We start from the raw sequence: 12,642 nt of genomic DNA, 5'->3' as shown, positions 1-12,642 counted from the left end.
AAATGTTCACATATGACTACTATGACCTGTTGTAGCAGGTTACATCCGATCATAATGGTCAGAACCGTCGTCCGACCAGGACCATCGCCGGAACCACCGTAATGTCGCCAGAACCGTCGTCCGACCGCCTCTTCACTCCTTACGAATTTGCTTGTTCGCCGCCTCTGTCTCCCTTCAACCGTCGAAAACCACATTCTCCGCCCTTCCTCTTCTTAAACTGTCACCGGATCTCATTTTACAGGCCATAAGATCGTGTTTTCAGATTTGGTTTAATCTGTTATAAGATCTTGTTTCCCGATCTAGAATTAGAGTCCTCCAACCTCCGACAATAGCTCACCGAGAAAGACCTTTCATCTCTGACCTTCACTCTCAACTTGGTTCCAGATCTCGTTTCACCGGCCACCTACCGTTGCAACATTAGAGGTAATAAACTATAGATTTCGTTTACGATCAGATACAAATAGAGGTAACCGGTAAGCAAACAAAATCAATTTTATAAAAAGATAACAGAAGGCTTCGTTGGAGGTCAGGCAGCTCAAATCGAATAACAGAGCATATAGTGAAGACAACATGGAATGGAGGTGTGACCTAGGGTTTTAATCGGCTGTTGGTATGTCGGAGGTGCAAAGGAAGTCAAGAAGTTGTATAAGACCGTTGAGCTAAAGAAATTCGTGGAGTGTTTGAGTCTCCAGCTTCATCATTTTCTGCTTTCTTGAAATTGTATTGTTGTTGCGACATGGATTTGAGCAGGAGGCTTCATCGAGGAGGAAATATTAGTGTGAGGAGGAAGCCACCGGAGAGGAACATGTCGCCGGATATTTGGATGAAACATCATTTTTTTGGATGCGTGACTACGTGTGGTAAGGTTAGACCGCTGTTATTTTGTTTCTTCACACTAATAGTTAGGTTAAGTATTTTATTTGGGCTGAAGTTGATAATAAAGTTAAGCTTTAGACTAATTGTAATGGGTTTTATTTGGGTTGTAGTTCATTTTCGATCCATTATTAATCATTATATCTAATTCATTGATTTAATTGTTTGACTTATTTAAATTTTAGAAAATAGATAAAAAAAATTATATAGATTAAAGATAACATTAGTTCATAAGCATTCATTTTATAAATAGAAAACAATGTTTCTACAACATTTTGCATCTTTAAAAGACATATATATATATATATATATATATATATATATATATATATATATATATATATATATATATATATATATAAAATCATATGTGATTAATACATATAATCACATGTAATTAAATACACGAGAATAAGTATTGATTCGAGAATGTGAAAACAAACTTTTTCTACATAAATAAGACTTGATTAAATATATATAGTCACATGTGATTAAATACACTAGAATAACTATTGAATCGATAACGCGAAAACAAATCTTGTGTATATAAATCATATGTGATTAGATACATATAATCAACATGTGATTATATACACGAGAACAACTATTAAATCAAAAACATGAAAACAAATCTTTGTCCATATTAATCATATGTGATTAAATATATAATCAGATATGATTAAATACATGAAAAAAATTATTGGATGGAAAATGCGAAAACGAATTTTGTCCATATAAATATTTTGTGGTTGGATTTAGTACATATGATTAAGTACACGAGCACATATTATTAAGTACACGAGCACATCTATTTAATTTAGTACACAAAAATGAATTTTGTCCATATAAATCATATGTGATTAAATAAATTTGCGAAAAATAAATTATATGTATTTTATCACATATGATTATACGTATTTAATCACATGTGATTATATATATTTAATCACATGTGATTATATATATTTAATCACATATGATTTATATGCGCAAGATTCGTTTTCGCATTCTTGATTTAATAGTTGTTCTTTGTCCAAATTAATCATATGTGATTGAATAAATATAATCACATATGATTAAATCCATAAAAAAAATTATTGAATAGAAATTGCGAAAATGAATCTTTTTAATATAAATCATATGTGATTAGACACATCATACATATAATCACATGTAAGCAGTGGCGGAGCCAGGGTCAAACTAAAGGGGTATCCAAATTTTTTTTTGTGTAATATACAATAAGAAAAAAAAAACCGCAATTTCATTAGATATAAAGTTCAACTTCCATAACAAAATTACATTTTAAAGTTCACCTCTTTGATCTTTCATTTTACGAAAGCGAGTAATTACATTTTCAGTCTTAACATTCTCTAGTGCTTCCTTTTCTACACTACAAATCAAAGCACCATTCATAAAGTCGTCACCTATTCTATTATGCAAATCAGTCTTCAAGAACTTCATTGCAGAAAAACACCATTCAACGGTTGCGGTTGCGACGGGCAAAACCAAAGCTAGTTTTAATAATCTATAAACCAAAGGAAAAGAGAGGTGCTTCCCGGTTTCCACCAACAAACGAGAGAGGTCTGCAATTCCCTTCAAGTTGAAAAATCTCTCATCATGGAGCAAAGAGTGATAATAGATATCAAGTTGTCCATTAAGTTGCGCCCTTTCTGAATTGTCAAAATCGTTTTTGTATATCTCGCTTAGCTTTAACAACTTTGCTTTATCAAAATTAGAAAATGAGTCACAAGGAATCAATGCCGCCATGTTCTCCATCAACTCCGTGCCAACTTCACTAAATCTATCCCCAAATTCTTGAATTTGCATATATAAAATTGTGTTAAAAATCACAACTTCAAAATGATGTTGATTAGTCTTATTGGTCCTACGCTTGCGTGGGGTAACATAATATTCTCACATGTCCACAATTCCAATATTATGCTTTCTTTGTCCCTTTTTGTGGAAACTCATCTTTTCTAAAAACTAGCAATGTTTTCTTTGTCCCTTTTACTAACGAAGCCGCTTCCAAAAATATTTTCATCTTTTTGTGAAGATGCTTTGACAAGGTATCCGTGAGGCATAGAATTTCCAACATCAAGTGTAAAAGAAACACGAAATCAAGTGTCTAGAAATATGACAAAATACCCTTTGCTTGATTACGGTTAGATAAAGTAGACCCCTCCTCTTTTACATATTTAAGTACCGCAACAACTTCTGCAAACAAATTCACCAAACTTACAATTGTTCTAAAATATAAACCTCATTTAGTATCTTGAGCTCGAACAAGAGAAATCTCTTGACTCAACCCTCTTCCTGGTTTTGTTAGTTGCCACTCCTTTTTTCTCATCTCTCGTATCATATCTTTTCTCTTACAAGTCTCACAAACGACAGTAACCACCAAAGCTAGTTGTTCAAAGAATTCATCAACATCATCATGTTTCTTTGCAACCGCCACAACCACTAAATGAAGTTGGTGTGGAAAACTATGTATATAATGTGCAGAACTGTTTTCATTTAAAATCAAAGATTTCAAACCGTTGAATGCACCACTCATATTACTTTCTCCATCATAACCTTGTCCCCTCACCTATATATATATATATATATATATATATATATATAAAGAAAACTAATAAAAAAACTATAAGAAATAAAAATAAAACTAATATGGTATTAAAATTTAAAGGAATAAATATTTTATGATTTCTCACTGAGCCATACTCAAGTTATTGTTGGAAAAATACGGTATCAATGGCGGCTTTAAGAGTCAAATAAGATGTATCCAAAACGTGAACAACTCCAATAAATCTTTTCTTTACAATCCCAAGTCTATCAACATATCTCAAAACTATAGCCAATTGTTCTTTTTTGGAAACATCACTAGACTCGTCAACTAAAATAACAAACACATCTTTACCAATTTCATCACAAATAGACTTGATTATATCTTTTGAAAATCAATTGACGATATCTTTTTGAATCGTGGGAGAAGTCAACTTTTCATTTTTTGGAGCATTTTCTAAAGTAACTTTAAAAATCTTCTCATTATCTTCTCTAATCAAAGATTATACTTCAATGAAAAGTCATTTATTATTAGACTTTTCCGTCTCATCATGTCCACGAAATGGTAATGCATTTTTCAATAAAAATCTACAACCACGGATTGTAGCATGTAATCAAATTTCATAATTACTTTTCTCAAGTTCTGTTTGCTTATGCAAGACTTCACCAATAGATTGGTTTTTTTTCAATAGCAAATCACACTTTTCTTGGGCCTTATGGTGATAACTTTGAATATTACCCATATGTTTCCGGAATGAGCCTTTTTTACTCCAATTGTCAAGGCCTTCGGTTATAAATGCATCTCTTCCACCTTGTTCCCCTACCATATCTCCAAACAAATAGCAACAAAAACAATATGCCTTCTTATTTTTTATGCTATACTCTAACCATGGAAAATCAGTAAACCATTGCACAACAAAACGTCTTGGCTTATTACTAAATAACGTATATTCAAAACTACGCCCCTTTGGTTGACAAGGCCCTTTAATCAAATATGCCCTCCTTATTTCATCCCTTTGATTAGGATTATAAGATGTAATCTTTGGCCTATCCCCCATGTCCGAAGGAAGATCATTTAAATCAAAAGATTGTGTCACTTTTGGTTTTGGCATTGGTTGATTAGTTTGTGGAACTTGAGTAGGTTCATTAGATTGTGTTTCTTGTAGTTTTGGTATTGGTTGATTAGTTTGTGAAACTTGATTACTTTCATTAGCCCTATTTTTTTTTTTTTGGAAGTTCCTTCTCCATTGTTGTCTCCAACATCTAAATGTCTTTTGAAAAAACTTTAATAGCAACCTAAAATCAAAATATATGAACTATAAAGATGATTTCAAGTTTCAACAACAGTCAACAAATAACAACCTAGTAACCTACAGTCAAATTATCAATTATCAAGATATATCAACTATAATCTTGATTCCAAGTTTCAACAACAAATGAACAAATAGCATTCTACAATAAAAATATATCAACTATAACTTGATTTCAAGTTTCAACAACAAATAACCATTAAGTATTAACCCTAAGTCCCTAATTTAACAAAGTTAATTGTTAATTTCTAATTTTTCAAATATAATAACAAAAAATTCGAATTCGAATTAACCTAAATACATAATAGGGATGAGTATTTTGGTTATACTAACTTGTTTCATTGTGATGGAATATCCGAGGAGCGGAGGAGGTGCCTGGAATTTGGCAATTGAGAATGCATGATGTCCGAGTCTGATGTCCTAATTTAACAAAGTTAATTGTTAATTTCTAATTTTTCAAACATAATAACAATAAATTCGAATTCGAATTAACCTAAATACATAATAGGGATGAGTATTTTGGTTATACTAACTTGTTTCATTGTGATGGAATATCCGAGGAGCGGAGGAGGTGCCCAGAATTTGGCAATTGAGAATGCATGATGTCCGAGTCCGATGTCCACGATCCCAGCAATGTCGCAAGGGCAGAAGACGATTTCCGATTTTGAAGTCGGCAATTGAGAAGAAGTCGACTACGAACGAAGTGACGATCTAATAATCCAATTACGTGATTACGTCCTTTTTTTATTAGACTATTGGGCTTAATACCTATTTGTTTCAATAAATTAATTGGTGTGGGCTTAAAATTTTTGGACCATTTGGGCTAGTTTGTATTTTGGTCCATTTAGAAATAACCTGAAATTTTTAGGGTGGCCCAATTTTTTTCCGATATAAAACCGCAACATAAATCGAATTTTTCCAAATAAATTAACACTACTAAATTTTTTTTGAGGGGTATCCTGTGATACCTTAAGGATCCGCCTATGCATGTAAGTATATATGTCTAATCACATACGATTTATGTGGATAAGATTCATTTTTGTTATTCTTGTGTATTTAATTAAATGTGATTATATGTATTTAATCACATATGATTACTTAGACAAAACCAATATTGTCCATACAAATCATATGTGATTAGATACATATAATCAAATATGATTACATACACGAGAACAATTATTGTATCAAGAACACGAAAACAAAAATTTTCCACATAAATCATATGTGATTAGATACATATAATCACAGGTGATTAGATACAAATAATCACATGTGATTAAATCATATAATCACATGTGATTAAATCATATAATCACGTGTGATTAAATCACAAACACAAAAGTAAATATTGTCCAAATACATCATATGTGATTAAATACATATAATCACATGTATTTATATGTATCTAATCACATATGGTTTATATGGACAAGATTCGTTTTTATCCATATAAATCAAATGTGATTAAATACACGAGACCGCCTATTGAATCAAGAGTGTGAAATGAATCTTGTCCACATTTATCATATGTGATTAGATACATATAATCATATATAATTATATGTAACACCCAGTTTCGGATCGCTTCATTATTCGGGGGCCAATCATCATTTATCAAAAGGCTTGGGAGCTTGGGAAAGAAAGGTTTTGGCCCATTTGGATGAGGATGTTAAAGTCTAAGTGATTCGAGTGTTCGATGGTGTTTTGGAGTCCAAGGGCATAATCGTAATTAGTTATCTCGGTCCTTTATGAATTTTAGGTTTGGTTCGGGGAACTTCAAGGCTGTGATGGGTTGCTAGAAGTGTAGGGCTTCTCGCCGCCTTTCCATGGATATAAAGTTCGTCGGAAACGGACTTAGATTGAGGAAGGTATGGCCTTCGGAATATTTAGGGTTTTAGGAGGAATCTTAGTATGCGGGGTGTACCAAGGGAGTATGCAGGGCGTACAGCTGCAGATATCAGTACGCATGGCATAGGGAGGCATATGTTGGGCGTAATACGAAGGTTGGTGTGGGGTGTGAAGCCTTGTACGCTGGGCGTACGAGGGTAAGTTGGAAAACCCTAATTTTTGTGTTGTGCCATATATAAGCTTAATGATAGTCAATTTTGTTCATTTCTAATTCGACCTCCATGCTCTAAAAACCCTAATTCTACCCCCTAGCCCATATTTGGTGATCTTGATGCTCTTGTGAGATTTGTGGAGGATTTTGTGGATCTAGGAGAAGAATGAGGAACTTGAAGACTTGTTGTTTGAAGGAAAGCTTTAAGATCCAACATTTGCATCTCCTTTTGGTAGCTTGGGAGATATAAAGTTCAAACCTTGCCTTTTCATTTCATGGATATTCTTCTTGGTTCATTTTTGGTCATTTTGACCCCTCTTGGTTGATGAGTGGAAGTTCAAGTCGACTTTGAATCTTGAAATTGTAGATCGTGATATATCATGGGTTCCTTGGGCATAAAGGTGCAAACTTTATGGTGGTTTTGGTTCCATGCATGTATTAAGTTAAGTATTAAGCGCTTTTGAGCTCTAAAGTCCCATTTAGACATGCATGCACATAAAGTTGGCAACTTTATGTGATTAACCACCTTGGGGAAGTCAGATATGAGTTTGGATCCAAGTCTTAATGTATTAAGTGCTTAATTGAAAAGTTGGCTTTAGGCTGGTGAGTACGATGCGCGTACAAGCCTCCCAAGCCATACGCTAAGCGTACAGGCTGAGTACGCCCCGCGTACTCAGTAGACTTGGGCCTTTTTGCGTTTTGGGTTGGGCTGTGTTGGGCCATCTGGATTTTATTGTTGGGCTGTTGTATTTTGTTGGGCCTTCTTGGGCAAAGGCTCGTGAAAGGAATTAGGCCCAATTTGGAAAGTTGGGCCATATATGGGCCTTAGATATTATTCTTGGATTTTGGGGTTTTGGTCATCTAGTTGGGCCTTGGCTTTGGGCCAAGCTTGAGGAAGGGTAAAAAGGTCTTTTACCCTAATTTGGACTTATAGTGTGCGTCAGTGGCTAGATGTTGATGGGATGTCATTTTGGTATTTGATAGCGCGTGGATTATAGCGGATCTGCAGTCAGAGATTATTCGTGGAATCAGCTGTTGATGGGATGTTGTCTTGATGTTGACAGTTTGGGGAGCTGTCAGCCAACAGCCAGGGATCTTCTGTAGGATTCGGCGGTGTGAGGTGAGTTGTCCTCACTATACTCTCGGTTCGAAGGCACCAATGCCAGCCCTTTGGATTGTTATCATGGTTTATCGTATGATTGAGTAATGTGGTGATATGTTAGATCTGTACCCTGGTAGATAGGATGATGTTATGCTTAGTGATCTGTTGGATCTACCTGTTATCTGTTCTGGCTATATGTTTACCGGTCGCATGTGTTGATGTAGTGTGGTTGGGTTGAGACTGTACTGCTTTGTGCTGTCAGTCAACATACCCGGTAATATTTACATTGGTCTGTTATATGTATGTTTATCTGTTATGTATATGTCGACATGGTTTGTGTGTATGGTTGGGTTGAGGCGGTGGTTTTCCCTAGAATGGGTGCGGTTCATGGTGGGTCGGCGTGAGGAATGATTAGCCACTCTTGAGAGAGTAAGGACAGGGCGAAGGTGCGCTCGTGATGCTGGGAGTCTGAGATCGAGAGTTCGTATGAGAATCTATCCGATTTTATCGTGTTTTAGTGCCAGTCGGATCCTCTGCTCGAATTCTTCTTGCTTCGTGCTTTGTGGGACCCATGTCGATGGGAGTTAACCAACAAATGAAAACATTAAAATTACATGCTATGAGGGTTAAATAATCTTAGAATAAAGGACTTGGACCTATTGCCTAGCTCTTGTCTGAGTCCAACCGTTGTAGGGTTGAGTCCTTTAGTCGAAGAATTATTTAAGCTTTGTTGCATATAATTGTATTCACGAAGTGATTAGCTGGCATTGATAGGGGTTCTTCAGCAGCTGATGGCAGAGGAGGTGTGGGTGGAATCCTAGAAGAGCCTAGGAAGTAGTTTGTGCGGTTGTTTCGCTGTAGAGCAGGTATTAGGAGTATTTTATGAGTAGGTCTTGGAGGACCCGAGATGATTCTTGAGGAAAGTATGAATAGGTGTGGAAGGTAGTTTTGGGCCCGTACTACTGGAAGCACTGGATCCATACTCGAATCAATGCAAGTTTTGGGGGTTCTAAGGGTTGGTCGGGGTGATAGCATGGTTCGGTGCCATGTTTCGTGGCAGGGGTTCCGTACCTGTTGATCTTTTGGTTATGGCTGCCCAGGCATGAGGATGGGTCTAGTTATTTCCTTTAGCCCCAGTGGTGTTGTCGATTTGGGTTGTTTGAGGCAAACATAGTAAGCTTATTGGTTTGAGGCCTCAGAGGTTTTTCTCGAGGCTGGGTATTCGAGTCGCGGGACTCAAGAAGGGGGCGATGATTATGATCGGCTTGGGTTTGCTACTAGAAGTGGGATGGTCGATTGATGGATTAAAATGTTGTTATCTGTGGCAAGAGTTACGCCCTTTTCAGTTTCCGAGTTCGAAGAAGGAGTAAGCAGACTTGTAATTTTCATAGATTGGATGTAAACCCAGCATGGGGTCTGTTGGTCGTGGAGTTCGGCGACAGTATGTCAGCGCAGGAGTGCGCAGGTTGAATGATGTGTTATGGATTCTTGTTATGTGTTCAAGGGTCCGTATTCTAGGGTTGCAGCAGAGCGAGTATCAGATCGTCGTTTGGGAATGTAGGAAAAGAGGGTACGTCTTGGATTGTAATTCAGAATTGTTTATGCTTTTGTGTAAAAACCAGTGGGTGGTAGTTCGAGCCCTAAGTGGGGGAGAACTGGGATTCTCGAGCTGAGTATCATTCGTGAGGGAATTGTCAGTTCGTTGTTGGATTGCAGTTTTCAGACTAGTTTCGGGCTGATGTTGATCGGTAAACCATTTCCAGAAGCGGGTATGTTCAGTTACGTGTGGGTTTTGATTCTCTGGATTAAACATCATGTGTCCTCAACCATTGGTCGTTGAGTTCTTCTTTCAGCGGGGGTCTAAAAAAGATTCAAGTGGTGACAGTTAAAGTTCAAGGAATGTGTCAGCTACCATCAAGTTCAGTGTGTTATGTTTCTTTGGCTTCGGGGCGTTACCCTCTTCGGGGGTGTGAATTATGGTTATAGCAGGCTCAGGTTTTTTTGGGTAGCATTCAGAAAGCTTTAGTGAACTAGGTTCGTATTGATGGAATCTGTTCAGTCTAAATCAAGATTTGTGGTCTGTTCCGATCATTTATGGGGATGTTTTCTGTTAATGTTTGAGGGTGTCGCTCATTTGAGCTCTGGTGTTTCTTCCTTTTATGGGACGAGGTTATGGGTTCCCTGAGGATGTGTATTGTGGTAATTCAGTATGTGTAGTGCCGAGAGGGGTGTAATGTGTTTTGTTTAAAGGGAACAGTTAAGGATTAATGGGAGTCTTAGTCCTGCATCAGAAAATATCGGTGGAATGGGTGCATTATATTTCCGCTGTTCGCAAGCCATTGTCAGGGGATTGATTATCAAGTTGGGAACCGGTTTTGAAGCAGCGAATCATAAAGTTCCTCATGAATGTCTCGAGTGGTTTTCCATGTGAGAGTACATCTAAGTGGATAAGGGTTGGATGCAATGCGGAAATTTTTGGGTTGATCATCTCTGCTCGGCGAAGCAATGGTTGGCAATGGCATAGCAAAGAGTCAAGGGTTATTAAGGTTTGGTACGTCATATGGTTTGGTTTTGGGTGAAGTTCGTGGTCGGTCTGTTTGAGGATCAACTTTGCGTGTTTCTGGTAGTCTCTCCAGTCAGGGACTGAGGGTAGATTCCTAAATGGATGCTCATCGGTTTAGGGGAGGTTATGCGATAAGATATTATGAGTGGCCATTTTCAAGTAGGATTTTAGTGGAAACTCGCGTTGGGAATCGCGATTGAACCTGTGAAAGGTTTGTATCTAGAGAGATGTGGGATAAAAAATTATAGGTCAAGGCATCACCCATAGGGTTCAGGATTTAGCTTATGTGTCTATACTCTGGGATGGTTCTACCTTTGTGAAGGTCGGGCAAGTGATCAGGTTTCAGGCTTCTAGCAGCAAGGTATCGGTCCGACGGTTGAGGAAATCTATATCTTGTATCTCTTTGTTGTCATCAGGAGTTGAATAGATAGTTTGATGGATACGTGTCGTGGATTTAGCATTGGTTCAGTTTGGGCGGTCTGTCAGGAAGTCAGACCAGTTCGAGCCTTCAGGCTTCAGATAAAATAGGTTGGTTTTATGTAATGGGATTGTGGAATTCGTCTTCTTCGAGTGGGAAATAATGTTGGGTTCAGTTTCCTTGGGAAGGCAATTGTATGTTCAGGGTTGTGGTCGTGTCCCGCAGGCTGTGGGGCACACCGGGAATGATAAGAAATGATTTCGAGGACGAAATAAAATTTAATTGGGGGAGAGTTGTAACACTCGGTTTCAAATCGCTTCATTATTTGGGTCTGCGGCCAAATCATCAGTTATCATAAGTCTTGGGAGCTTGGGAAAGAAAGGTTTTGGCCCATTTGGATGAGGATCTTAAAGTCTAAGTGATCCGAGTATTCGATGGTGTTTCGGAACCCAATGGCACAATCGTAACTGGTTATCTCGGTCCTTTATGAATATTGGGTTTGGTCCGGGGAACTTCAAGACTATGATGGGTTACTAGAAGTGTAGGGCTTCTCGCCACCTTTCTGTAGATATAAAGTTCGTCGGAAACGGACTTAGATTGAGGAAGTTATGGCCTTCGGAATATTTAGGGTTTTAGGAGGAACCTTAGTACGCGGGGAGTACCAAGGGAGTACACAGGTCGTACACCGCCAGAGATCAGTACGCATGGCGTAGGGAGGCATACGGTGGGCGTAATGCAAAGGTTGGTATGGGGGTGCGAAGCCTCGTACGCTGGGCGTACGAGGGTAAGTTGGAAAACCCTAATTTTTGTGTTGTGCCATATATATAAGCTTAATGATAGTCCATTTTGTTCATTTCTAAGTCAGTCTCCATGCTCTAAAAACCCTAATTCTACCCCTAGCCCATTTTTGGTGATCTTAAAGCTTTTGTGAGATTTGTGGAGGATTTTGTGGATCTAGGAGAAGAAGGAGGAACTTGAAGACTTGTTGTTTGAAGGAAAGCTTTGAGAGCCAGCATTTGCATCTCCTTTTGGTAGCTTGGGAGGTATAAAGTTCAAACCTTCCCTTTTCATTTCATGGATCTTCTTCTTGGTTCATTTTTGGTCATTTTGACCCCTTTTGGTTGATGAGTGGAAGTTAAAGTAATAGTATATAACATTAAAACCATAGTTATCAAAACCATCACATCAAAACATAAGTAATAGTATCTCATATCAAAACATCTGTCAAATTATCAGAGTAAATATCCCAGGCGATAAATATAATGGTGTGTGCACTGCAGTCATCCCGAGCTCTTCCCCTTACTAACGGAAGTACCTGAAACCAAAACTGAAAACTGTAAGCACAAAGCTTAGTGAGTCTCCCCAACTACCACATACCATACACATATCACATAAACATATCTTGGGCCCCGCCCCTGCTACATCGAGTCAAGCTCGGCATCGGCTTTCCCGGCATCGGGCGCCGCCCGGCATCGAACACATCTTGGAATACATATAAGCATAATCAATAATACACATAAACCTAAGCATATAACATTAACACTTAAACATTTCCTCGAGCCCCGCCCGACATCGGACCATAATCTGGTAACATACTAACATTCCTCGGGACTGCCCCGACATCGGACCGAAGTCCGTAGAAATATATAAACCTACATCGGGCCCCGCCCGACATTGTATCATAGTCCAAAACTACTACTAACTAAACAGGCCGGCCTTGGTGCCTTAGACTCGTTCGTAGTGGATGAAACT

The 12,642-nt window shown here is 37.8% G+C and overlaps 1 protein-coding gene across 1 annotated transcript; it reads right to left on the bottom strand.

The window, feature by feature from the left end:
- Window positions 1-2,175: 2,175 nt before the first annotated feature.
- LOC145158290 (uncharacterized) lies at window positions 2,176-2,640 on the bottom strand. The gene has a single exon (XM_079077208.1). It carries the CDS (start codon window positions 2,638-2,640, stop codon window positions 2,176-2,178), a length of 465 nt encoding a protein of 154 aa, XP_078933334.1.
- Between the last annotated feature and the right edge of the window lie 10,002 nt (window positions 2,641-12,642).

The sequence above is a fragment of the Lactuca virosa genome, chromosome 2, assembly GCF_052849685.1.
Source record: "Lactuca virosa cultivar CGN04683 chromosome 2, Lactuca_virosa_CGN04683_v6, whole genome shotgun sequence".
NCBI classification, from domain to species: domain Eukaryota; kingdom Viridiplantae; phylum Streptophyta; class Magnoliopsida; order Asterales; family Asteraceae; genus Lactuca; species Lactuca virosa.
This window is presented reverse-complemented; position numbering and strand designations above follow the sequence as displayed.

What these genes read in the sequence shown, in the direction of transcription:
- LOC145158290 (XM_079077208.1), bottom strand. Translation starts at nt 2,640, where the DNA reads ATGGCGGCATTGATTCCTTGTGACTCATTTTCTAATTTTGATAAAGCA.